This window comes from Bubalus kerabau, chromosome 3 (genome assembly GCF_029407905.1).
Source record: "Bubalus kerabau isolate K-KA32 ecotype Philippines breed swamp buffalo chromosome 3, PCC_UOA_SB_1v2, whole genome shotgun sequence".
Classification (NCBI taxonomy): domain Eukaryota; kingdom Metazoa; phylum Chordata; class Mammalia; order Artiodactyla; family Bovidae; genus Bubalus; species Bubalus kerabau.
The window spans coordinates 144,048,677-144,076,553 of NC_073626.1; the positions used below are offsets into that span (position 1 = coordinate 144,048,677).

General features: G+C 39.0%; 1 protein-coding gene across 1 annotated transcript in view; it reads right to left on the reverse strand.

Moving 5' to 3' along the window:
• Positions 1-27,877, reverse strand: part of C2CD6 (C2 calcium dependent domain containing 6) — a 136,609-nt gene that overhangs the window by 42,470 nt on the left and 66,262 nt on the right. The window contains exons 14-15 of the mRNA XM_055573105.1: positions 9,333-9,387; positions 2,245-2,303 (exon numbers count right to left, since the gene is read on the reverse strand). Of these exons, the coding sequence (XP_055429080.1) occupies positions 2,245-2,303; positions 9,333-9,387 (114 nt within the window). The remainder of the gene's footprint in view (positions 1-2,244; positions 2,304-9,332; positions 9,388-27,877) is intronic.

Here is a 27,877-nt window from a genome sequence, read left to right on the forward strand (position 1 = left end):
GCTGAAGAATTGATGCTTTTGAACTGTGGTGTTGGAGAAGACTCTTGAGAGTCCCTTGGACTGCAAGGAGATCTAACCAGTCCATTCTGAAGGAGATCAGCCCTGGGATTTCTTTGGAAGGAATGATGCTAAAGCTGAAACTCCAGTACTTGGGCCACCTCATGCGAAGAGTTGACTTATTGGAAAAGACCCTGATGCTGGGAGGGATTGCGGGCAGGAGGAGAAGGGGATGACAGAGGATGAGATGGCTGGATGGTATCACTGACTCAATGGACATGAGTCTGAGTGAACTCCGGGAGTTGGTGATGGACAGGGAGGCCTGGCGTGCTGTGATTCATGGAGTTGGACACGGCTGAGCGACTGAACTGAACTGAACTGAACTGAAACTATATAGGTAGCTGGGCAGAGATGATCTATGCTTTCCTGGTGCTACTGTGAGTTGCCTATTAAAACAATTTGGGAGAGGCAGAATTAAATAGTATAACTTGTTAAAATTAATGTTATATTTATTTATATTGCTTTATAATAATTTATAAGTTTATAATAAACCATGACAAATAATATAAGTAACTTTACTTATAACAAGGTAATAAATTCATAGTGATAGAGTATATGCTTTCTTTTTTTATTTGAATGATTTTCACCAATAGACAGCTTTAATGAAAATATTTTACTAATAGAATGCTAAAGTCTTTCCATGAGATGTAAGTAACCTTTAGGTTATTTAGGTGAAGGAGTCTTTAATATAATGAATTAAATGCAACTATTCATATAAATGAACACTTTTTCTATTGTCTCTACTCAATTCTTCCTGAGATGATTGTGTTAGTATCTTGATTAATTTAGTGAGCCTTTTATCTAGTTAATCTTATGGTTACCATGGTATTATATACTTTTCCATTTCTCTGCCTAATAATTCTCTATTTAGAGGTATTTAAACATAATTAAGATTTATACAATTTTCACAAAATAGGATACAAATTCTATTCAAGTTACCATAGACTAAAAATTAGGAGACACTGGAATATACCCAAGGACATAAAATAAGGTGCAAAAATTTCATAGTTTAAAGATATTGAAATCATACAGAGTCTGTTCTCTTATCACAGTGGAATTATGTTAGAAATCAATATCAAAAGATATTTGAAAATAACGCATATATTTTCAATGTGACATTTTCCAAGAGAGACCTTTACTTAGCCACTGAAAGCCTCAATAAAGTTAGAAGACTAAAAGACCACAGAAGTTGATTGCAGAGAAGAAAGCATATAAATGAGAAATTAACATTAAAATTAGAAATTAATATCAAAGATACTTTACAAACCACATATATTTGAAAATTAAATGTCCACTTTTAAATGATGGATGTATTTAAGAAGCCATAAAAAGGAAAATAGGAAAATATTTTAACAGAATTTTAACAGAATAAAGACGAAAAGAGAATTTACCAGAATTTGTTGCATGGAGCTGAAGCTGCTCAGTGCAACTAAATACAATGTGGAGTCTTGAATAAAGTATGAAAACAAATAATGGACAGTAGCATAACATTTTGTGAGATTTGAACATAATCTGTACTTTATTTGGTAATACTGTATGTGTGTGTGTTCAGTTGCTTCAGATGTGTCTGACTCTTTGCAACCCTATGAGCTGTAGCCTGCCAGGCTCCTCTTTCCATGAGAATCTCCAGGCAAAAAAATTGGACTGGGTTACCATGCCCTCCTCCAGGGGATCTTTCCAACCCAGGGATAGAACCTGGTCTCCTGTGTCTCCTGCACTGCAGGCAGATTCTTTACTGCTGAGCCACCAGTGAAGCCCATTAATAGTACTGTATCACATGTTAATTTCCTGTTTTGTTTTGTTTTTTATACAACATAGTATTTCTTTATATTCTCAGAATTGGATTGAAATTTCAAGCCTCAAATTTTTTTTAAAAGAAAATCACTAAGGTAATAAACTTTCTAGTCTTTTAGTAGTAATATCAGATGCCAAAATACATGGAACTATATAAAAATTTTGAGTGAACATAAATTAGAAATCTAGCATTCTATTCAGACTAAGTCAAACAAGTGGAATCAAAATGTCACAAATTTTTCAGCTAGGCAAAAATTCCTAAGTTTTCGAATATATATATTATACTATATAAGTATATGCCTTTTGATGACAGGATATACAGTAAATATTAATTAATTCAAAATAATATAAAATGTTAACAATGAGTTTTAAAGGATATATCAATATGCTTACTGATTTTCCTTTTCTATTTGTATTTTTCTGACCACAGGCTTTATCTTGCATTAACTCATCTGAAAAAGAATGAAAAAAATAATATAATTAAGTCAGCACTTGTGGCATTTGATAAACATGTTATTCAGACACGTCTCTAGTGACTGTGTAGTACAACAGTTAAGGGAACAGGCTCTAAGCCAGATTGCCTAGACTCAGCCTCTGCAACTAACCAACCACCTAAATTTGGACATGTTATCCTGCTTCACTCTTTCTCAGTTTCCTCGTCTGTCAAAGGGTGACGATCCTCTCTCACAGGGTTGTGTCATTTAAAGGCTAAAGCATCTAGCACTGTGTCTGGGACATAATAAGCACAAATGAATGTAAGTTTTGCTGTTAATTTTACCATCATTGTTGTTGTTCAGTTGCTAAGTGGTGTCCAACTCTTTGAAACCACACAGACTGCCCCGCACCAGGCTTCCCCATCTTTTACTATCTCTCAGAGTTTGTTCAGAGTCATGTCCATTGAGTCGGTGATGCTATCTAACCATCTCATCCTCTGCTGCCCACTTATTTTGCCTTCAGTCTTTCCCAGCATCAGGGTCTTTTCCAATGAGTCAGTTCTTTGCATCAGGTGGCCCAAGTATTGGAGCTTCAGCATCAGTCCTTCCAATAATGGTAATGTCCTTTAGGATTGACTGGTTTGATCTCCCTGCAATCCAAGGGACTGTCGAGGGTCCTCTTCAGCACCACAATTCAAAAGCATCAGTTCTTCGGTGCTCAGCCTTCTTTATGGTCCAACTCTCATAACCTTACATGACTACAGGAAAAACCATAGTTTTGACTAGATGCACCTCTGTCGGCAAAGTGATGTCTCTGCTTTTTAATATACTATCTAAGATTGTCACAGCTTTCCTTCCAAGGAGCAAGCATCTTTTCATTTCATGGCTGCAGTCACCTTCTGCAATGATTTTGGAGCCCAAGAAAATAAAATCTGTCACTGTTTCCACTTTCTCCCCTTCTATTTGCCAGAAAGTGATGGGACTGGATGCCATGATCTTCATTTTATGAATATTGAGTTTCAAGCCAGCTTTTTCACTCTCCTCTTTCACCCTCAAGAGGCTCTTTAGTTCCTCTTCACTTTCTGCCATTAGAGTGGTATATCATCTGCATATCTGAGGATGCTGATATTTCTCCCAACAATCTTGATTCCAGGTTGAAATTTATACAGTCTGGAATTTCACACAATGTACTCTGCTTATAATTTAAATAAACAGGGTGACAATATACAGCCTTGTACTCCTTTCCCAGTTTTGAACCAGTCAGTTGTTCTATGTCCGGTTCTAACTATTGCTTTTTGACCCCTCATACAGGTTTCTCAGGAGACAGGTAAGCTGGTCTGGTAGTCCCATCTCTTTAAGAATTTTCCAGTTTGTTGTGATTTACAGAGTCAAAGGCTTTAGTGTAGTCAATGAAGCAGAAGTAGTTTCTCCAGAATTCCCTTGCTTTCTCTATGATCCAGCAGACATTGGCAATTTGATCTCTGGTTCCTCTGCCTTTTTAAAATCCCATTTATACCCTTGGAATTTCTCAGTTCATGTACTCCTGAAGCCTAGCTTGAAGGATTTTGAGCATAACCTTACTAACATGTAAAATGAGCACAATTGTACAGTGGTTTGAACATTCTCTAGCGCTGCCCTTCTTTGGGACTGTAATGAAAACTGACCATTACTCCTTCTATTCTAACCCCTGACACACTGCACCCTTAGGTTTGTCATTTAGTAACTCTAATAATTTGAATAGTATTGTTAAAATGCATACATTAAGTTATTAAAGTTAAATGTCAATGTGCACTGTACTTGCACTATACTTTATGTACATAAAAGATTGTCTTTTAATCACATTGTAGTCAATATATTGAATACTTCTACTTTTCTGGCTCTTAATGCCAGTTCAAAAAATGAAGTAAAAATTTAAAAAAAAATCACTGTACTCCAGGTGATTCTGAATATTTTGTGGCTGTCATGCACCTTATCACATATGTGCTTGCTGCTGCTGCTGCTAAGTCGCTTCAGTTGTGTCCAACTCTGTGCAACCCCACAGACGGCAGCCCACCAGGCTCCCCCGTCCTGGGATTCTCCAGGCAAGAACACTGGAGTGGGTTGCCATTTCCTTCTCCAGTGCATGAAAGTGAAAAGTGAAAGTGAAGTCGCTCAGTCGTGTCTGACTCTCAGCGACCCCATGGACTGCAGCCTACCAGGCTCCTCCATCCATGGGATTTTCCAGGAGAGTACTGGAGTGGGGTGCCATCGCCTTCTCCCCATATGTGCTTCACAATGTTTAAGAGAACACTTTTACTAATCCTTCTTGGAGCCTCATTTTAGCCTATCCTCTGGCAGTCATTTGGGTGATCTTCCATCATACATTTGCTATACATACCCAATTCTGTAAAGCTGTGTGGACACACACCCTACATTCTAGATACGTTTCATGAATAGGTCTGTATTTCCTCAATTCATGACACTAGAGAAGATTTTTACATAATAAACTTAAAGAGCTCATAAAAGCATGGAGTGGAACAATCACGTTCTTCAGTGAATTGTGGTAGTATGCTTAAATATATGTACATACATATCAGTAGCCAGAGGGTATCAACGAAAGCAGCCGCAAAGGAACTGGGCTAGTATATGTCTCTAATTTGCTTAAAGGTAATGATCATGCAAGGAATTTATTAGCAAGAGTGCTATGTGAAACTTACTACATAAACTCTTTAATATATATTGCATTTTATTTTATATAATGTATCCATAGAAAAATTAGGTTAATTATATAAGACTAATCAACATAAATAAACTGAAAAGTGTAAAGCAAAGTATAATAAAATCATATAAAATATGTATTTAGGAATTGAATCATTTTTAAAAGACTCTATTCACATATAAACTTAGAAATACAGACTTTTAGAAAAATTGGAGACTGAATAGTCTTAAAACCATCTTTCTCATTTTAAAAATGAAAAAAACCCAGAAAAGTTAACAACCTACTCAAGAGCAAACTGGACTGAACAATAAGAAAATAAGCCCTGTTTTGCTCCCTAAGCATTTACTTTTTAAAAGATATACCACGCAGATGCTCTTTCCAATTCTGTTTGTTCTTTCCAATTGACTTGGCACTGCTTATAAAGGCTCTTCACTCTTCAGAAGAGATTGGACCACTGGCTTCTTTCACAGACTTCTGTTCCAGAATTGTCAAGTGACTCAGCCATTCAATGCCTCAGTTGCTTCATCTATAAAACTAGGATAATAATGTCAACCTAACAAGGTTGTATGCTGCTGCTGCTGCTGCTGCTGCTGCTAAGTCGCTTCAGTCGTGTCCAACACTCAGCGACCCCATGGACTGCAGCCCTCCAGGCTCCTCTGTCCATGGGATTCTCCAGGCAAGAGTACTGCAATGGGGTGCCATTGCCTTCTCCAAGGTTGTATGAAGACTAAATAAATTAATATATGTGAAATGTCTACAAAGTTATGAAGATTGTAAGGCAATAAAGGCAGACTGCAAGGGGGTGGTATCTAGTTTCATTCTTTCACTTTTAAAATGGAAAAATCAAGGCTTTTATAAGATAAATGGTTGCCTAAGTTTCAGAGCAGATGGTGACTGCAGCCATGAAATTAAAAGATGCTTGCTCCTTGGAAGAAAAGCTATAACCAAGCTAGACAGCATATTAAAAAGCAGAGACATTACTTTGCCAACAAAGGTCTATCTAGTCAAAGCTATGGTTTTTTCCAGTAGTCATGTATGGATGTGAGAGTTGGACTATAAAGAAAGCTGAGTGCCAAAGAATTGATGCCTTTAAACTGTGGTGTTGGAGAAGACTTTTGAGAGCTCCTTGGATAGCAAGGAGATCAAACCAGTCCATCCTAAATGAAATCAGTCCTGAATATTCATTGGAAGGACTGATGCTGAAGCTCCAATTCTTTGGCCACCTGATACGAAGAACTGACTCACTGGAAAAGACCCTGATGCTGGGAAAGATCGAAGGCAGGAGGAGAAGGGGATGACAGAGGATGAGATGGCTGGATGGCATCATCGACTTGATGGACATGAGCTTGAGCAAGCTCCAGGAGTTGATGATGGACAGGGAACCCTGGTGTGCTGCAGTCCATGGGGTCGCAAAGAGTTGGACACCACTGAGCAACTGAACTGAACTGAAGTTCCAGAGCTAATCAGTTTACCCCCTCATTAATATTGTCCATTACTTGATACACTATTTCTCCCTTTGAAGAAATAGTTGGAAGTATTAATAATAAAATAAGGAGCTTGCTTTGCTGTTATATCAGATTTATTCCAAAAGTTATTTTATGATTAGAATATTCCCAAGGATATCAGAAAGAAAGTTCTGGAGGAATCACATTATGGGTTTCCAAATATCCTAATCTTCCAGGATATTTTATTACTCCTGAATGTTATTCCAAATGGTCACTTTTTCTTCTAGGATAAATAATAATTTAAGTGTACTATAAAATTTTCCTGATATTTAAAGTATTCCAGACACTGACATACTATGTTGTCAAATAGTTTCCTGTACCACAATATATGTTCTTAGAATTGTTATTATTGTGTAGAACATATATACATATACATATGTATTCATATGGATAAATACAAAACATATATGGCTAAAACATTAATTTGTAATAATTTTCATTTCACCACATCAACTACTGAGGTAAGTCAAATTTCTACTTCAGAAACTTTCTTCTAAAATTATACTTCTTAATCACAATTTCATCTGGTATTTTCCCTGTCTTTTTTTAAATACATTTTTTCATCTTCTATTTCTCCATAAGTTCCTCGTTGGGGAACACTCTCTACAACTCAAGGATGCTTTCATGTTACAAAAAAATATTCTTGCTTGCTCATCTTCTGTCAAGTGTTTGAGTTATATTCTTATTCTCTCTTCATTTTAATTACATTTCTACAGTCTCCTCTGGATAGATATTCAGTTATTACACAGTCATATAACTGTCCCAATTGTTAAATATTAAAACATTTCTGTTGTTATTGTTGCTCAGTTGCCAAGTTGTGTCTGACTCTTTGTGGCCTCATGAACTGCAGCACACCAGGCTCCTCTGTTTTCCACTATCTCCCGGAGTTTGCTCAAATTCATGTCCATTGAGTCAGTGATGTTATCTAACCATTTCATTCTCTGCCACCCTCTCTCCTTTTGCCTTCAATCTCTCCCAGTATCAGGGTATTTTTCAATGAGTCAGTTCTTCACATCAGGTGGCCAAAGTATAGGAATTTCCCATTTCCTTCAACCCCAATATGGCACAGCAAGGGACTTCCAGAACTTTGATCCAACAGCATTATCTAATCTAGTTGTTCCATGCTTATGCTGTACTGGTTGTTAAATATTTTGATTATTCAGTTCAGTTCAGTTCAGTTCAGTCACTCAGTCATGTCCAACCCTTTGTGACCCCATGAACTGCAGCACGCCAGGCCTCCCTGTCCATCACCAACTCCGGAGTCCACCCAAACCCATGTCTATTGAGCCGATGATGCCATCCAACCATCTCATCCTCTGTCCCTTTCTCCTCTTGCCCTCAATCTTTCCCAGCATCAGGGTCTTAACCAGTGAGTCAGCTCTACACATCAGGTAGCCAAAGTATTGCAGTTTCAGCTTCAACATCAGTCCTTCCAGTGAACACTCAGGACTCATCTCCTTTAGTTGGATCTGGATCTGGTTGGATCTCCTTGCAGTCCAAGGGACTCTCAAGAGTTTTCTCCAACACCACAGATCAAAAGCATCAATTCTTCAGTGCTCAGCTTTCTTTATAGTCCAACTCTCACATCCATATATGACCACTGGAAAAACCATAGCCTTGACTAGATGGACCTTTGCTGGCAAAGTAATGTCTCTGCTTTTGAATATGCTGTCTAGGTTGGTCATAACTTTCCTTCCAAGGAGTAAGCCTCTTTTAATTTCATGGCTGCAATCACCATCTGCAGTGATTTTGGAGCCCAGAAAAATAAAGTCAGCCACTGTTTCCACTGTTTCTCCATCTATTTGCCATGAAGTGATGGGACCAGATGCTACGATCTTAGTTTTCTGAATGTTGAGCTTTAAGCCAACTTTTTCACTCTTCACTTTCACTTTCATCAAGAGGCTCTTTGGTTCTTCTTCACTTTCTGCCATAAGGGTGGTGTCATCTGCATATCTGAGGTTATTGAGATTTCTCCCAGCAATCTTGATTCCAGCTTGTGCTTCCTCCAGCCCAGCATTTCTCATGATGTACTCTGCATATAAGTTAAATAAGCAAGGTGACAATATACAGCCTTGACGTACTCCTTTTCCTATTTGGAACCAGTTTGTTGTTCCATGTCCAGTTCTAACTGTTGCTTCCTGACCTGCATACAGGTTTCTCAAGAGGCAGGTCAGGTAGTCTGGTATGCACCCATCGCTTTAAGACTTTTCCACAGTTTCTTGTGATCCCCACAGTCAAAGGCTTTGGCATAGTCAATAAAGCAGAAATAGATGTTTTTCTGGAACTCTCTTGCTTTTTCGATGATCCAGCGGATGTTGGCAATCTGATCTCTGGTTCCTCTGCCTTTTCTAAAACAAGCTTGAACATCTGGAAGTTCATGGTTCATGTATTGCTGAAGCCTGGCTTGGAGAATTTTAAGCATTACTTTACTAGCATGTGAGATGAGTGCAATTTTGATTATTACCTTTGTGTTTACTGATATGTCAAGTATGTCTTCATGATGATATCACAGTACAATTCATTGAATTATAAAAACTTCATTAGGTATATCTACACATAGCCAGAATGTTTGTAAACACAGATAAATGTAATAAATGGCTTAGCAATATTATAATGCATGTAAAATAAATATTATCTAGGATCTTTCAGCCACTTGTATTTTGCTTTGCTTGATTTCCCACTAATACTGTAATTCCATAGTTTTGTCATGTCAGTAATCACAAACATCATAGGTAGTTAATATTTTGATGAAAATTCTTGATAATAATTGTTTTACATAAGTTTATGTTCTCAATTTCACTAAATATTTGAAAATTACAAGTATATATACAAATAATAACTTACCTAAACTACAAGGTCTATTTAAATTTTCCTTTGTGCAACAGTAAGAAGGTGAACTCTGAAGTAAAAACAGACCAGAGAAGGTGAATAGAAAAAATAAGTGTTAATATAATTTTTAAACTTAGCATTATTGATAGCTATAAATAATAATAAAATGAGATCTAGTGTTACCATTTGGCTTTATCTTAAATAAACAAAATAATTCATTGATAATTTAACCAGTACAATGGAGGTAGTGAGAGAACTTGAAACACAGTAATAATAGTTTATTGAGGTAGGAAATGGCAAACATAACAAAAAGTACATGATAGTACTTTGTATATTATTGACCTCTTTTTATTCCCCTAAGCCCCAGGAAACAAAAACAGTAACTTAAATAAAAATCAGTGCAGTTCAGTTGCTCAGTCGTGTCCAACTCTTTGCGACCCCATGAATCGCAGCAGACCAGGCCTCCCTATCCATCACCAACTCCTGGAGTTCACCCAAACGCCTGTGCATTGAGTTGGTGATGCCATCCAGCCATCTCATCCTCTGCTGTCCCCTTCTCCTCCTGCCATCCCTCCCAGCATCAGGGTCTTTTCCAATGAGTCAACTCATAGGATTAGCATAAAATAAAGCATATATTAGAAGAGAATGCAAAAGTGATATCATAGAAAGTGGTAGATTGCTCAAAGAATTAGTCCCTTCACTGAAACAAATATAATAAACTGTCAAAAGGTTGAAAGATCAACTAATTAAAACTTCATAATTTAATACAAAACTTAAAGCAACCAGGGATTGGTTAATGAGAAAAAAAGGGCAGTTAAATTTTGGTGTTTTAAGAAATCAGTCAGGTCATTAACTGGATGCTAAGATAATGGAAGAAAGACTTTGATGACTGACCACAAATGACAAGGAATATAGTCTTTGAAAAAAAATTTGAATGGTCATTAAAGAAATATGTGACCACAGCCCTCAAAAATAAAAAAAAAAAAAAAAAACAGGACTTCTCTGGTGGTACAGTGTTACAGGCAGAGAAAGTCTGCCTGTCAATGCAGGGGACACGGGTTCTATCCCTGCTCTGGGAAGACTCCACATGCTGTGGAGCAAGTAAGCCCATGTGCCACAACTTCTGAGCCTGAGTGCCACAATTACTGAAGCCCATGTGCCATAGAGCATGTGCTTTGTGACAAGAGAAGCCACTGCAATAAGAAGCCTGCATGTTGCAACTAGAGAGTAGGCTCTGTTCGCTGCAACTAGAGAAAGCCCACACACAGCAAGAAGACACAGAGCAGCCAAAAATCAATCAATCATCAATACCCTAGAGACAGAGGAGAATTTCCAGTTACACTATAATATTTTAAATACTCAATTTTCAACAAAAATAACATAGCATACTAAAGTATAGGAAATTATGGCCCATTCATAGGAAAAAATTTAATAGAAATGTCCTGTGAAGAAGCCCAGATATTGGACTTAATAGACAAAGATTTTAAAACAATCTTTCTTAAATATGCTCAAAGAGCAAAAGGAAACCATGGGCAAACAACTAAAGGAAATCAATAAAAAAAATGAACAAAATGTAAATAAAGAGATAGAAATTATAAAAAGGAACCAAATCAAAATTCTGGATCAGGAAGTACAATAACTGAAATGGAAAACTCTTGAGAAGTTCAACAGCATATTGAGCAGATAGAAGAAGGAATCATTGAATTGAAGATAGGACAATAAAATTGTTGAGCCTGAAGAGAAGGAAGAATAAAAGAATGAAAAAATGAACAGAACCTAAAGGACCCTGGGAACCACAGTCAAATGTACCAACATACACATGGGAGTCAAAGAAGGAGAGAGAGAGAGAGAGAGTCAGGGAGAATATTTGAAGAAATAATGGCCAAATATTTCCCAAATTTAGTAAAAGTCATGAATCTACACATCCAAAAAGCTCAACACATTTCAAGGATAAACTCAAAGACATATATATACCAAGACACAATAAAACTCTGAAAAGACAAAGAGGGAACTTGAAAGCAGCAAGAAAAAAAGTGACTCATCATGTATAAAAACTCTTCAGTTTTTGGCTGTAAAATTAACAGCTAATTTCTCACCAACAAACCACATCAGTAGAGAGTGGAGAGAAAAAGACCATCAACCAAGAATTACATAACAAGCAAAACCATCCTTCAAAAATGAAGAATTAAGACATTCCTGGATCAACAAAAGTTAGAGGAGTTTGTCACTATTATTTCTTTGTTACAGGAAATGATAACAGAGTCTCTCAGGATAAAAGGAAAAGACACTAGACAGTAACTCAATTAACAAAGAACTCTGGAAAAGGTATCTATGTAGGTAAATATAAAAGCCATCATTATCATACTTTTGGCTTGTAACTTCAAATATTTCCTACATGCTGGTGTACAACACTGTATTAGTTTTAAGTATACATAATGCTTTTATATATGTATATATTATAGAATAATTACATAATTTTAGTTTACATCCATCACCACACATTTATAATTTTTTTCCTGTGATGAGAACTTTTAATATTTATTCTCTGCAACTTTCAAATATACTCATTGTATTGTTAACCATAGTATACATCACAAACCAAGGACTTATTTATCTTATAACTGGGAAGTTTGTACTTTCTGTCCACCTTTACCCATTTGACCCACCTCCCAAAATGCACCTCTGGCACCCACCAATCTGTGATATCAAAAATAAAATACTTTTGAATAAATTTAATCAAGGAGGTGAAAGACCTTTACACTGAAAACTGTAAGACACTGAAAGAAACCGACAAAGACACAAATAAATGGAAAGATAGCTAATGTTCATGGACTGAAAAATCACTATGGCTAAAATGTCCAACTAACCAAAGTGATCTATGGAGTCAATTAAATCCCTGTACATTCCAATGACATTTTTCAGAAAAACAGGAAAAAAAAAAGTCCTAAAATAACGTATGAACTCCAAAGGACCCTGAACAGCCAAAGCAATCTTGAAAAAGAAGAATAAAGTTGGAGGTCTCACAATTTCTGATTTTGAACTGTATTACAAAGCTATTTTGTAAGCAAAACAGTATGGTACTGGCATAAAAACAGACCAATAAAACAGAATGGAGAGCCCATAAATAAACTGCCATGTATCTGGCCAACTACTATTTGATAGGATAGCCACAAAGTCTCAGTGGGTAAAGTATAGTCTCCTCAATAAAACGGAGTTGGGAAAACTGGATATCTCCATGCAAAAGGATAAAACTGAACACCTATCTGATATCACTCACAAAAAATTAGCTCAAAATTGATTAAAGGTTAAAATATAAGATTTGAAAACATAACACTCCTAAAAGAAAACTTAGGGAAAAAAACTCCTTGAATTGGTCTTGGCAATATTTTTTTTAAATATGACACCAGAAGCAAAGGTAATAAAATAAAAAATAAACAAGTGAGGCTAAGTTAAACTGAAAGCTTCTGCACAGTAGGGAAACAGTCAACAAATGAAAAGGCAATCTAGTAATGGGAGAAAATATTTGCAAACCATACATCTCTAAAGGGGCTAATAGTCAAACTGTATAAAGAATGTATACAACTCAATAGCAAACAAACAAATAACCAGATTTTTAAAAGGAGCAAAGGAAGATGGTGGGGCAGAAGGACATACGTGCCTCTCCTCCTGAGAAAGCACCAAAACTGCAACTAGCTGTTGAACATTGACAGGAGAATGCTGGAACCCACCAAAAAAAGATATCTCACATCCAAAGACAAAGAAGAAGCCACAGTGAGATGGTAGGAGGGGCAGAATCATGATAAAATCAAATCCCATACCCACCAAGTGGGTGGCCCACAAACTAGAGAACAGTAATAGCAAAGAAGTTCTCCCACTATTTTAAAAGTTCTGAACCCTACGTCAGGCTTCTCAGGCTGGGGATCCAACAAAAAGAACTGGGAATCCCCAGAGAATCTGAACTTAAAGGCCAGCAGGATTTGATTACAGGACTTCCAAAGGACTGGGGAGAATCTGAGACTCCAACCTTGGAGGGCACAAACAAAATGTTGTGTGCACCAAGACCCAGAGGAAAGAACCAGTGACCCCACAGGAGACTGAACCAAAACCTGCTAGTGTTGGAAGTTCTCCTGTACAGGTGTGGATTGGCAGGGGCTCACACCAGGGACAGTGGCACTGGCAGCAGCAGTCCTGGAAAGTCCCCGTTGGTGTAAGCCCTCTTGGAGGTCACAGAGCCAGTAAACCCCATGGCTGGGTTGCCCCAGGCCAAACAACTAACAAGGTTGGCCCTGCCAACCAGAGCAAGACCCAATTTTCCCCACCACCAGTCCCTCCCATTGGGATGCTTACAAATGCCTCTTAGCCAAAACCCACAATCCCACAGTGGCTAGAACAAAAACCACATTACGGAAAACTTAATCAGGATATTGCTGCTGTTGTTCAGTCACTCAGTCATGTCCTATTCTTTGTGATCCCATGGACTGCAGCACGCGAGGCTTCCCTGTCCTTCACCATCTCCTGGAGCTTGCTCAAACTCATGTCCATTGAGTCTGTGATGCCATCCAACCATCTCATCCTCTGTCATCCCTTTCTCCTGCCTTCAGTCTTTTTCCTGCATGAGGGTCTTTTCAGGATGAAAAAGCAGACAGTTATATCTCAGATGAAGGGAAAAGATAAAATTCTAGAAAAACAACTAAATGTAGTAGAGATAGGCAACCTTCCAGAAAAAGAACTGAGAACAATGATAGTGAAGATGATCCAGGATCTCAGGAAAACAATGGAGAAGATGCAAAAAATGTTTACTACAGACCTGCTTTTGAACTGTGGTGTTGGAGAAGACTCTTGAGAGTCCCTTGGACTGCAAGGAGATCAAACCAGTCCATCCTAAAGGAGATGAGTCCTGGGTGTTCATTGGAAGGACTGATGTTGAAGCTGAAACTCCAATACTTTGGCCACCTGATGCGAAGATCTGACTTATTGGAAAAGACCCTGATGCTGGGAAAGATTGAGGGCAAGAGGAGAAGGGGATGACAGAGGATGAGATGGTTGGATGGCATCACTGATTCAATGGACATGGGTTTGGGTGGACTCCAGGAATTGGTGATGGACAGGGAGGCCTGGTGTGCTGCGGTTCATGGGGTCGCAAAGAAATGGACACAACTGAGCAACTGAACTGAACTGAACTGAACCAGAAGAACTAAAGAACAAACATGGATGAATAATACATGAGAAGGAATAAACGCAGAATAACTGAGGCAGAAGAATGGATAAATGATCTGGAGGACAGAAAGGTGGAAATCACTGCTGTAGAACAGAAAATAGAAAAAAGATTGAAAAGAAACAAAGACAGCCCAAGAGACCTCTGGGACAACATTAAATGCACCAATATTTGCATTATAGGGGTCCCAGAAGGAGAAGAAAGAGAGGGAGGACCTGAGAAAATATTTGAAGAGATAATAGCTGAAAACTTCCCTAACATGGGGAAGGACATACTCAACCAAGTACAGAAAGCACAGAGAGTTCCAGGCAGGAAAACTTCAAGGAGGAACACATGGAGACACATAGCAATCAAACTGACAAAAATTAAAGACACAAATAAAAGTATTAAAAGCAACGAGGGGAAAACAACAACATACAAGGAAACTCTCATCAGGTTATCAACTGATTTCTCAACAGAAAACTCAAGCCAGAAGGAAATGACATGATATATTTAAAGTGATGAAAAGGAAGAAACTTACAACCAAGAATACTCTACCCAGCAGGACTCTCATTCAGATTTGAGGGAGAAATCAAAAATTTTCCAGACAAGCAAAAGTTAAGAGAATTCAGTAGATATTGCTTTTTCTCTCCAAAGCTCCAGATGTGTTTCTAATGAGCAGCCATGTTTAAAAACCACTGGACTATATGATGATCTTTTACTTTTATCCAGTTTGTTTCACTTTTTCCATTTCATATTCAGTGCTCCCATTTCATTTAGTTTGTTTTCCAACTCTCCATCTCTTCTTTTTCTTTTTGATGTTCATCAAGGCTTTATCAAGTGTATTAGAAAAGCTTTGCATATATATATATAAATAGTGTGTACAATATATATATGTTTTAGAAAACTTATCAACTTTAGTCTAACTAAAAAATTTATGACATTTTGATTCCACTTGTTTGACTGGTATGAATAGAATGCTAGATTTCTAATTTAAAAAATTATATATGCAACAAGCAACAGAGGTTTACTATATACCACAGGGAACTATAGTCATTATCTTGTAATAAGCTATAATGGAAAATAATATGAAAAATAATATATATGTGTGTGTAATATATATATGTGTAAGTATAATATATATACATATATATAATATATACATGTGTATGTGTATAAAACTGAATCACCTTGCTGTACACCTGAAACATTGTTAGTCAACTATACTTCAATAAAATATACATTAATAAAAAAAATAAAAGGGGGCAAAGGACCTGAATAGACATTCTTTCAAAGAAGACATTCACAGTCAACAGGGGAAGTGCTCCAATTACTAATTTCATGCTCCAATATTAAAAAGTACTCCAATTACTAATCAACTACAAATCATCAAGGAAATGCAAATCAAAACCACAAGATCACCTCATAACTGTTCAGTTGTTTAGTTCAGTCGCTCAGTTGTGTCCAACTCTCTGTGACCCCATGGACTGCAGCATGCTAGGCCTCCCTGTCCATAACCAACTCCCAGAGTTTACTCAAACTTATGTCCATGGAGTCGGTGATGCCATCCAACCATCTCATCCTCTGTTGTCCCCTTCTCCTCATGCCTTCAATCTTTCCCAGCATCAGGGTCTTTTCCAAGGAGTCAGTTCTTCACATCAGGTGGCCAAAGTATAGGAGTTTCAGCTTCAACATCAGTCCTTCCAATGATTATTCAGGCCTGACTCCCTTTAGGGTGGACTGGTTTGATCTCCTTGCAGTCCAAGGGACTCTCAAGAGTTTCTCCAACACCACAGATCAAAAGAATCAATTCTTCGGCACTCAGCTTTCTTTACACTCCAACTCTCACATCCATACATGACCACTGGAAAAACCATAGCCTTGACTAGATGGACCTTTGTTGGCAAAGTAATGTCTCTGCTTTTGAATATGCTGTCTAGGTTGGTCATAACTTTTCTTCCAAGGAGTATGCATTTTTTAATGTCATAGCTGCAGTCACCGTCTGCAGTGCTTTTGGAGCCCCCCAAAATAAAGTCAGCCACTGTTTCCACTGTTTCCACTGTTTCCCCATCTATTTGCCATGAAGTGATGGGACCAGATGCCATGATCTTCGTTTTCTGAAAGTTGAGCTTTAAGCCAACTTTTTCACTCTCCTCTTTCACTTTCATTAAGAGGCTCTTTAGTTCTTTGCTTTCTGCTGTAAGGGTGGTGTCATCTGCATATCTGAGGTTATTGATATTTCTCCTGGCAATCTTGATTCCAGCTTGTGCTTCCTCCAGCCCAGCATTTCTCATGATGTACTCTGCATATAAGTCAAATAAGCAGGGTGACAATTACAGCCTTGACGTGCTCCTTTTCCTATTTGGAACCAGTTTGTTGTTCCATGTCCAGTTCTAACTGTTGCTTCCTGACCTGCATACAGATTTGTGCACATCAGGATCCAGGGACCCCACAGAGACAGGGGGGCTCTGAGTGCAGCATATTTGGGCATGGCATAAGCCCTTTTGGAGGAGGTCGCCATTAACCCCACCATAGAGCTACCAGAACTTACACAGGACTGGGAAATAGACTCTTGAAGGGCACAAACAGAACATTGTGTGCACCAGGACCTAGGAGAAAGGAGCAGTGACCTCACTAGAGAGTGACCCAGACTGCCTGTGAGGGTCTAGGAGTCTCCAGTGGAGGAATGGGTTGGTAGTGGCCTGCTGCAGGGTTGGGGCATTGAGTGTAGCAGAACATGCATGGGCTCTTTCGAAGGAGGTTGCCATTATCTTCATTACCTCCACCATAGTTTCAGTTCAGGTCAGTTCAGTCGTTTAGTCGTGTCCGACTCTTTGCGACCCCATGAATCGCAGCACACCATGCCTCCTTGTCCATCACCAACTCCCGGAGTTCACTCAGACTCACGTCCATCGAGTCAGTGATGCCATCCAGCCATCTAATCCTCTGTCATCCCCTTCTCCTCCTGCCCCCAATCCCTGCCAGCATCACAGTCTTTTCCAATGAGTCAACTCTTTGCATCAGGTGGGCAAAGTTCTGGAGTTTCAGCTTTAGCATCATTCCTTCCAAAGAAATCCCAGGGCTGATCTCCTTCAGAATGGACTGGTTGGATCTCCTTGCAGTCCAAGGGACTCTCAAGAGTCTTCTCCAACACCACAGTTCAAAAGCATCAATTCTTCGGCGCTCAGCTTTCTTCACAGTCCAACTCTCACATCCATACATGACCACTGGAAAAACCATAGCCTTGACTAGACAGACCTTTGTTGGCAAAGTGATGTCTCTGCTTTTGAATATGCTATCTAGGTTGGTCATAACTTTTCTTCCAAGGAGTAAGTGTCTTTTAATTTTATGGCTGCAGTCACCATCTGTAGTGATTTTGGAGCCCAGAAAAACAAAGTCTGACACTGTTTCCACTGTTTCCCCATCTATTTCCCATGAAGTGATGGGACCAGATGCCATGATCTTCGTTTTCTGAAGGTTGAGCTTTAAGCCAACTTTTTCACTCTTCACTTTCACTTTCATCAAGAGGCTTTTTAGTTCCTCTTCACTTTCTGCCATAAGGGTGGTGTCAAAAGCATATCTGAGGTTGTTGATATTTCTCCCGGCAATCTTGATGCCAGCTTGTGCTTCTTCCAGCCCAGCGTTTCTCATGAGGTACTCTGCATACAAGTTAAATAAGCAGGGTGACAATATACAGCCTTGACGTACTCCTTTTCCTATTTGGAACTAGTTTGTTGTTCCATGTCCAGTTCTAACTGTTGCTTCCTGACCTGCATATAGGTTTCTCAAGAGGCAGCTCAGGTGGTCTGGTATTCCCATCTCTTGAAGAATTTTCCACAGTTTCTTGTGATCCCCACAGTCAAAGGCTTTGGCATAGTCAATAAAGCAGAAATAGACGTTTTTCTGGAACTCTCTTTCTTTTTTCATGATCCAGTGGATGTTGGCAATTTGATCTCTGGTTCCTCTGCCTTTTCTAAAACCAGCTTGAACATCTGGAAGTTCACAGTTCACATATTGCTGAAGCCTGGCTTGGAGAATTTTGAGCATTACTTTACTAGCATGTGAGATGAGTGCAATTGTGTGGTAGTTTGAACATTCTTTGCCATTGCCTTTCTTTGGGATTGGAATGAAAACGGACCTTTTCCAGTCCTGTGGCCACTGCTGAGTTTTCCAAATTTGCTGGCATATTGAGTGCAGCACTTTCACAGCATCATCTTTCAGGATTTGAAGTAGCTCAACTGGAATTCCATCACCTCCACTAGCTTTGTTCGTAGTGATGCTTTCTAAGGCCCACTTGACTTCACATTCTAGGATGTCTGGCTCTAGGTGCGTGATCACACTATCGTGATTATCTTGGTCGTGAAGATCTTTTTTTTTTTTTAAACTTTACAAAATTGTATTAGTTTTGCCAAATATCAGAATGAATCTGCCACAGGTATACATGTGTTCTTCCGTGTATTCTTGCCACCTCTTCTTAATATCTTCTGCTTCTGTTAGGTCCATACCATTTCTGTCCTTTATCAAGCCCATCTTTGCATGAAATATTCCCTTGGTATCTCTAATTTTCTTGAAGAGATCTCTAGTTTTTCCCATTCTGTTATTTTCCTCTATTTCTTTGCATTGATTGCTGAGGAAGGCTTTCTTATCTCTCCTTGCTATTCTTTGGAACTCTGCATTCAGATGCTTATATCTTTTCACACTATGGGGCCACCATAGTTTGGCCCCAGTTAAATAGCAGGGAGGGAACACAGCTCCATCCATCAACAGAAAATTGGATTAAAGATTTAATGAGCATGTCCCTGCCCATCAGAACAAGACCCAGTTTCCCCCTCAGTGTCTCTCCCATCAGGAATCTTCCATAAGCCTCTTATCCTTCTCCATCAGAGGGCAGACAGACTGAAAACCACAATCATAACTGTTAGACTGTCTCTTATTAAAAAGACAAGAGTTCACACATTTTTCAAGGAGGTAAAGAAAAGGGATTCCTTATGCAATGTTGGTAAGAATGTAAATTGATAACAACTACTATGAAAAACCGGAGAAGGCAATGGCACCCCACTCCAGTACTCTTGCCTGGAAAATCCCATGGACGGAAGAGCCTGGTAGCCTGCAGTCCATGGGTCGCTCAGAGTCGGACACGACTGAGCGACTTCACTTTCACTTTTCACTTTCATGCATTGGAGAAGGAAATGCCATCCATTCCAGTGTTCTTGCCTGGAGAATCCCAGGGACGGGGGAGCCTGGTGGGCTGCCGTCTGTGGGGTTGCACAGAGTCAGACACAACTGAAGTGACTTAGCAACTATGAAAAACAGTATGGATATTCCTCAAGAAGTTAAAAGTAGAGTTATATGATCCAGCATTCCCACTGCTGGGCATATACCAGAATTTATAACAATATATCAAAGAAATATCTGCACTTTAATGTTCACTGCAGCATTATTCACAATAGCCAAGGTATGGAAACTACCTATATGTCTATAGAAAGATGAATGGGTGAAGATGTGGTATCTATCTCAAAAGAATATTATTCAGCTGTGAAAAATAAGGATATAATGCCACTTGTGACAACGTGGATGAAATCTGAAGGCATTATGTTAAGTGAAATAAGTCAGAGAAAAATACTGTAGATCTCATTTGTAGTTAAATCTTTAAAAAAAAAAAAAAAAAGGCCAAACTTGTAGAAACAGAAAGTAGAATGGTAGTTACCAGCAGCTAGGGTTTAAGGGATAGGGAAATGCTGGTCAAAGGGTTCAAGACTTATAAGATGGAAAATATTCTAGAGTATAGCACATAAGTTCTGCATACAGCATAGTTACTATAGTTATTAACAGTAATATTGCATTTTATACTTGGCATCTGCTAAAAGAGTAAATCTTAAGTTTTCTCACTACACACACATGCAGGCAACTCTGGAAGGTGATGGATATATTAATTAACCTGATGATGATAATTATTTCACAAGGTATCCTTATATCAAATCATCACACTGTATACACGTTGTGCTGTGCTTAGTTGCTTAGTCATATCCGACTTTTTGGACCCCTTGGACGGTAACCCATCAGCCTCCTCTGTCCATGGGGATTCTCCAGGCAAGAATAATTGAGTGGGTTGCCATGCCCTCTTCCAGGGGATCTTCCCAACACAGGGATCAAACGCAGATCTCCCTCATTGCAGGCAGATTCTTTACCATCTGAGCCACCAGGGAAGCCTGTATACATGTTAAATATATACAATTTTGTTTGTTAATGAAATCTCAGTAAACCTTGAGGAAAACATTATCATACTTAATGGTGTAATGATGAAAATATTCTAGATCTTCATATAGTGAAATACACATTATCAAAACTCATTGAACTGTCCATATAAAATTGGGTACATTTCATGGTATGTAAATGTTATGGGTTGACTTTGTCTCCTAAAAAGATTTGAGACACAAAGTCCCTCAAAAAAGTTCAAAGTCCCAATAGCTCAGGATGTACCCTTACTTAAAAATAGTTATTGCAAATATAATAAATTAAGATGAGGTCCTATCGAAATAGGCTGGAACCTTAATTGAACATTTCTGATATCTTCATAAAAGGAGACACACACAAGGAGAAGATGACCATGTGATGACAGAGGCAGAGAGTGGCAGTATATGGTTATAAGCCAAGGAATACTAAAGATTACTGGCCAATACCAGAAGCTAGAAGCACCAAGGAAGCATTCTCCCCTACAGGGTTCAGAGAGAGCCAGACCTTGCTGACACCTTTGTTTCAAACTTGTAGTCTCCATAACTGTGGGACAATAAATTTCTGTTGTTTTAAGGTACCTATTTGTTTGTGGATCATGACAAACTGTGCAAACCTCTTAGAGAGATGGGAATACCAGACCATCTTACCTGTCTCCCTGAGAAACCTGTATGCGGGTCAGAAAACAACAGTTAGAACACTGTATGGAACAACTGACTGGCTCAAGATCAAGAAAGGAGTTATGACAGGGTTGTCTGCTGTCACCCTATTTGTTTAACCTATATGCTTAGTGCATCATGAGAAATGCCGGGCTGGATGAGTTACAAGTTGGAATCAAGACAGGTGGGAGAAACAACAACAACCTCAGATATGCAGATGATACCACTCTAATCACTACTACTACTCTGGCAGCAAAGGAAGAGGAAGAGGAACTAAAGAACCTCTTAATTAGGGTGAAGGAGGAGAGTGAAAGAGCCGGCTTAAGACTAAATATTAAAAAAAAACACTAAGATCATGGCATCTGGCCCCATTACTTCATGGCAAATAGAGGGGGGTGGGGAAGGTGGAAGTAGTGACAGACTTCCTCTTCTTGGGCTCCAAAATCACTGTGGACAGTGATTGCAATCATGAAATCAGAAGACGGCTGCTTCTTGGCAGGAAAGATATGACAAACCTAGACAGTGTACTGAAAAGCAGAGACATTACTCTGCTGACAAAGGTCTGTTTAGTGAAGGCTATGGTCTTCACAGTGGTCATGTACGGTTGTGAGAGCTGGACTATAAAGAAGGCAGAATGACAAAGAACTGATGCCTTTAGACTGTGGTGCTGGAGAAGACTCCTGAAAGTCCCCTGGACAGCAAGGAGATCAAAACAGTCAATCTTAAGGGAGATCAACACTGAATATTCACTGGAAGGATGCTGAAGCTCCAGTATTTTGGTCATCTGAGGCAAACAGACTTGGAAAAGTCCCTGATGCTGGGAAAGACTGAGGACAGAAGGAGAAGAGGGCATCAAGGGATGAGATGGCTGGATGGCATCACTGATGCAATGAATGTGAACTTGAGCAAACTCCAGGAGATGGTGAGGGACAGGAAGGCCTGGCATGCTGCAGTCCATGAGGCTGCAAAGAATTGGACATGACTGCGCGACTGAACAACAACAACAACAACAATGGCATCCCTAGGAAAATAAGAGAAATTAATAAGGTATAATTAGTAAAATCATAATTAGGAAATTATTATAGTAATACCTCAATAAAGTTTATAGAAAACAAAAGAAAAAGAGAGAAAAGTACCATAAGATTTCACATTGATAAAATTAATAGTCCAAGAGTATCAAAATGTTATTCAGAAAATATCTATAGGAAAAGTTACACACTATAGGTAAGAGGTAAACTGGTACCACCATCTTAACATTGTACAGGAAGTGGTGACCAAAACCATCCCCAAGAAAAGAAATGCAAATAGGCAAAGTGGTTGTCTGAGGAGGCCTTACAAACAGCTGAGAAAAGAGAAGCAAAAGGCATGGAAACATGTATAATATCATACAAGAAACAAATTTCCAGTCCAGGTTCGATACAGGATCCTTGGGTTTGGTGCACTGGGATGACCCGGAGGGATGGTACGGGGAGGGAGGTGGGAGGGGGGTTCAGGATGGGGAACATGTGTATGCCCGTGGAGGATTCATGTTGATGTGTGGCAGAACCAATACAGTATTGTAAAGTAATTAGCCTCCAATTAAAATAAATAAATTTAAATTTTAAAAAACAGGAAAAAAATAAAGGTCAACAGGGGGAAAAAAAAAAGGCAAAGGAGAAAGGGAAAGATATACCCAACTGAATGCAGAGTACCAGAGAACAGCAAAGAGAGATAAGAAAGCTTTCTTAAGTGAACAATGCAAAGAAATAGAGGGAAACAATAAAATGGGAAAAACTAGAGATCTCTTCAAGAAAACTGGAGATACCAAGGGAATATTTCATGAAAAGAAGACCACGATAAAGGACAGAAATGGCAAGGATATAACAGAAGCAGAAGAGATAAAGAAGAGGTGGCAAGAATACACAGAAGAATGATACAAAAAAGGTCTTAATCACTCAGATAACCACGATGGTGTGGTCACTCACTTAGAGCCAGACATCCTCAAGTATGAAGTCAAGTGGGCTTTTTAGGAAGCATTACTATGAACAAAGCTCATGGAGGTGATGGAATTTCAGCTGAGCTATTTCAAACCCTAAAGGATGATGCTGTTAAACTGCTGCACTCAATATGCTAGCAAATTTGAAAAACTCAGCAGTAGCCAGGACTGGAAAAGTCCATTTTCATTCCAATCCCAAAGAATGGCAATGCCAAAGAACATTTAAACTACCATACAACTATGCTCATTTCACATGTGAGCAAGATAATGCTTAAAGTCCTTCAAGCTAGGTTTCAACAGTATGTGAATTGAGAAATTCCAGATGTACAAGCCGGATTTAGAAAAGGCAGAGGAAGCAAAGATCAAATCGTCAACATATGCTGGATCATTGAAAAAGCAAGGGAATTAAAAAAAATCTATTTCTGATCAATGCAAAGAAATAGAGGAAAACAATAGAATGGGAAAGACTTAGAGATCTCTTCAAGAAAATTAGAGATACAAAGGGAACATTTCATGCAAAGATGGGCTTGATAAAGGACAGAAATGGTATGGACCTAACAGAAGCAGAAGATATTAAGAAAAGATGGCAAGAATACACAGAAGAACTGTACAAAAAAGATCTTCATAACCAAGATAATCACGATGGTGTCATCACTCACCTACAGCCAGACATCCTGGAATGTGAAGTCAAGTGGGCCTTAGAAAGCATCACTACGAACAAAGCTAGTGGAGGTGATGGAATTCCAGTTGAGCTACTTCAAATCCTGAAAGATGATGCTGTGAAAGTGCTGCACTCAATATGCCAGCAAATTTGGAAAACTCAGCAGTGGCCACAGGACTGGAAAAGGTCCGTTTTCATTCCAATCCCAAAGAAAGGCAATGCCAAAGAATGCTCAAACTACCACACAATTGCACTCATCTCACATGCTAGTAAAGTAATGCCCAAAATTCTCCAAGCCAGGCTTCAGCAATATGTGAACTGTGAACTTCCTGATGTTCAAGCTGGTTTTAGAAAAGGCAGAGGAACCAGAGATCAAATTGCCAACATCCGCTGGATCATGGGAAAAGCAAGAGAGATCCAGAAAAACATCCATTTCTGCTTTATTGACTATGCCAAAGCCTTTGACTGTGTGGATCACAAGAAACTGTGGAAAATTCTTCAAGAGATGGGAATACCAGACCACCTGAGCTGCCTCTTGAGAAACCTATATGCAGGTCAGGAAGCAACAGTTAGAACTGGACATGGAACAACAGACTGGTTCCAAATAGGAAAAGGAGTACGTCAAGGCTGTATATTGTCACCCTGCTTATTTAACTTGTATGCAGAGTACATCATGAGAAACGCTGGGCTGGAAGAAGCACAAGCTGGAATCAAGATTGCCGGGAGAAATATTAATAATCCCAGATATGCAGATGACACCACCCTTATGGTAGAAAGTGAAGAGGAACTAAAAAGCCTCTTGATGAAAGTGAACATGGAGAGTGAAAAAGTTGGCTTAAAGCTCAACATTCAGAAAACGAAGACGATGGCATCCGGTCCCATCACTTCATGGGAAACAGATGGGGAAACAGTGGAAACAGTGTCAGACTTTATTTTTTGGGGCTCCAAAATCACTGCAGATGGTGAATGCAGCCATGAAATTAAAAGATGCTTACTCCTTGGAAGGAAAGTTATGACCAACCTAGATAGCATATTGAAAAGCAGAGACATCACTTTGCCAACAAAGGTCCATCTAGTCAAGGCTATGGTTTTTCCTGTGGTCATGTATGGATGTGAGAGTTGGACTGTGAAGAAGGCTGAGTGCCGAAGAATTGATGCTTTTGAACTGTGGTGTTGGAGAAGACTCTTGAGAGTCCCTTGGACTGCAAGGAGATCCAACCAGTCCATTCTGAAGGAGATCAGCCCTGGGATTTCTTTGGAAGGAATGATGTTAAAGTGGAAACTCCAGTACTTTACCCACCTGATGCGAAGAGCTGACTCATTGGAAAAGACTCTGATGCTGGGAGGGATTGTGGGCAGGAGGAGAAGGGGATGACAGAGGATGAGATGGCTGGATGGCATCACCGACTCAATGGACATGAGTTTGAGTAAACTCCAGGAGTTGGTGATAGACAGGGAGGCCTGGCGTGCTGCGATTCACGGGGTCGCAAAGAGTCGGACACGACTGAGCAACTGAACTGAACTGAACTACACTAAAGCCTTTGACTGTGTGGATCATAACAAACTGGAAAATTCTTCAAGAGACAGGAATACCAGAACACCTTACCTGTCTCCTGAGAACCCTGTGCAGGCCAAGAAGCAACAGAATGGGACATGGAACAACAGAGTAGTTCAAAATTTGGAAAGGAGTACGTCATGGCTATATATGGTCACTCTGCTTATCCAACTGATATGCAGAGTACATCACATGAAATACTGGGCTGGTTGGTTCACAAGCTGGATGCAAGATTGCTGGGAGAAATATCAACAACCTCAGAAATACAGATGATACCACTCTAATGGCAGAAAGGGAAGAGGAACTAAAGAGCGTCTTGATGAGGGTGAAAGAGGGGAGTGAAAAAGCTGTCTTAAAACTCAAAATTCAAAAAATGAAAATCATGACATCCAGTCTCATCATTTCCTGGCAAATAGAAGGGGAAAAAGTAGAAACAGTGACAGATTTTATTTTCTTGGGCTCCAAAATCACTGCAGATGGTGACTGCAGCCATGGAATTAAAAGACACTTGCTCCTTGGAAGAAAAGCTATGACACACATAGGCAGCATAAAAAAAGCAGAGACATTACTTTGTCGACAAAGGTCAGTCTAGTCAAAGCTATGGTTTTTGCAGTAGTCATGTACAGATATGAGAGTTGAACCGTAAAGAAGGCTGAGCACCAAAGAATAGATGCTTTTTGAATTGGGGTGCTGGAGAAGACTCTTGAGAATCTCTTGGACAGCAAGGAGATCAAAATAGTCAATTCTAAAGAAAATCAACCCTGAATATTTATTGGAAGGACTGATGCTGAAGCTGAAGCTCCAATACTTTGGCCACCTGATGCAAAGAGCCGACTCACTGCATAAGACCCTGATGGTAGGAAAGATTGAAGGCAAAAGGAGAAGGGGAAAACAGAGGATGAGATGGTTGGATGACATCACCAACTCAGTGGACATGAGTCTGAGCAAACTCCGGGAGATAGTAAAGGACAGGGAAGCCTGGCAAGCTGCAGTCAATGCAGTTGCAAAGAGTCGGACATGACTTAGCGTCTGAAAAACAAGAACAACCATCTTGGTAAACAATGTGGCTAACTGGGTATATTATCTATTTAGGAATCAGCAATTTCAACTCTATGTATACACCCCAGAGAGTTGCATGCCACAATAATGTTTATATTAATAACAGCATGTTTATAACAGATGACTGACTGAGCAAGCACACACACAAAATAAATAACATTCACACAACATTTAAATTGTATTCCAGTCAATCGGCTATTTTATAGCAAGGAAAATTACTTAGCTACATTACATCCATCAAAAATATGATTGAATCTCACAAATTCGATGTTAAAAATAATAAGCAATAATTTAATAAGTTTTTGCATAACTTTGTCATTTGGGAATGTAAAAATAATCAGTAAAACTACAAAGGAGGGAAATGTTATCACGACAGTCAAGACAGTGCTTATCTCTGGAGAGGATGTAATGGGACTGTCATCAGGAAAGAGCACGTGGTTGAGGAAGTACTTTTCATGTAACTGCGCTGTTTTATTTCTTGACCTAGGTAGAGATTACAATGGTTGTTGCTTTATAATTACTCATTAAAATGCTCATATTTTATGTACTTTTCTGTATGTGTACTTCAGTATAAGACAAATATATTGTAAAGGGAGTGATGAAAAAGTGTAATGGGTTCTTAGAAGAGATTAATAACAAGTATTAGGACACTGACAGTACTAATTTTAGAAGCAGCAGCAAGTTTAGGAAGTGTTTTTTTTTGTTTTTTTGTTTTTTTTTTTCCTATTCAGGAAGGAAAGTGATTTAGTTGAACTTAGGGAAATGTTTAGCAGTCGCTGAAAAGAATTTTACTAATATTTCATTAAAACCCAGAAATTATTTATTGAAGCTGCATTTGAACTACAGAAACTTCCAGGTAAAATGGGATAATAAGCCTTTGCACTAATATCTAATGAAACAAAATATATAAACTCTGACGAGGTACCACCTCACTCTAGTCAGAATGGCCATCATGAAAAAGCCTACAAAGAACAAATGGTGGAGAGGATGTGGTAAAAAGGAAACCCTCCTACACTGTTGGTGGGAATGTAAATTGGTGCAGCCACTATGGAGAACAGTATGTGGGTTCCTTAAAAAACTAAAAATAGAACTTACATTTGACACAGGAATCACACTCCTGGGCATACACCCGGAGGACACAATAATTCCAAAAGATACATGCACCCCCATGCTCACTACAGCACTATTTACAATAGCCAGGACGTACAAACAACCTAAATGTCCAT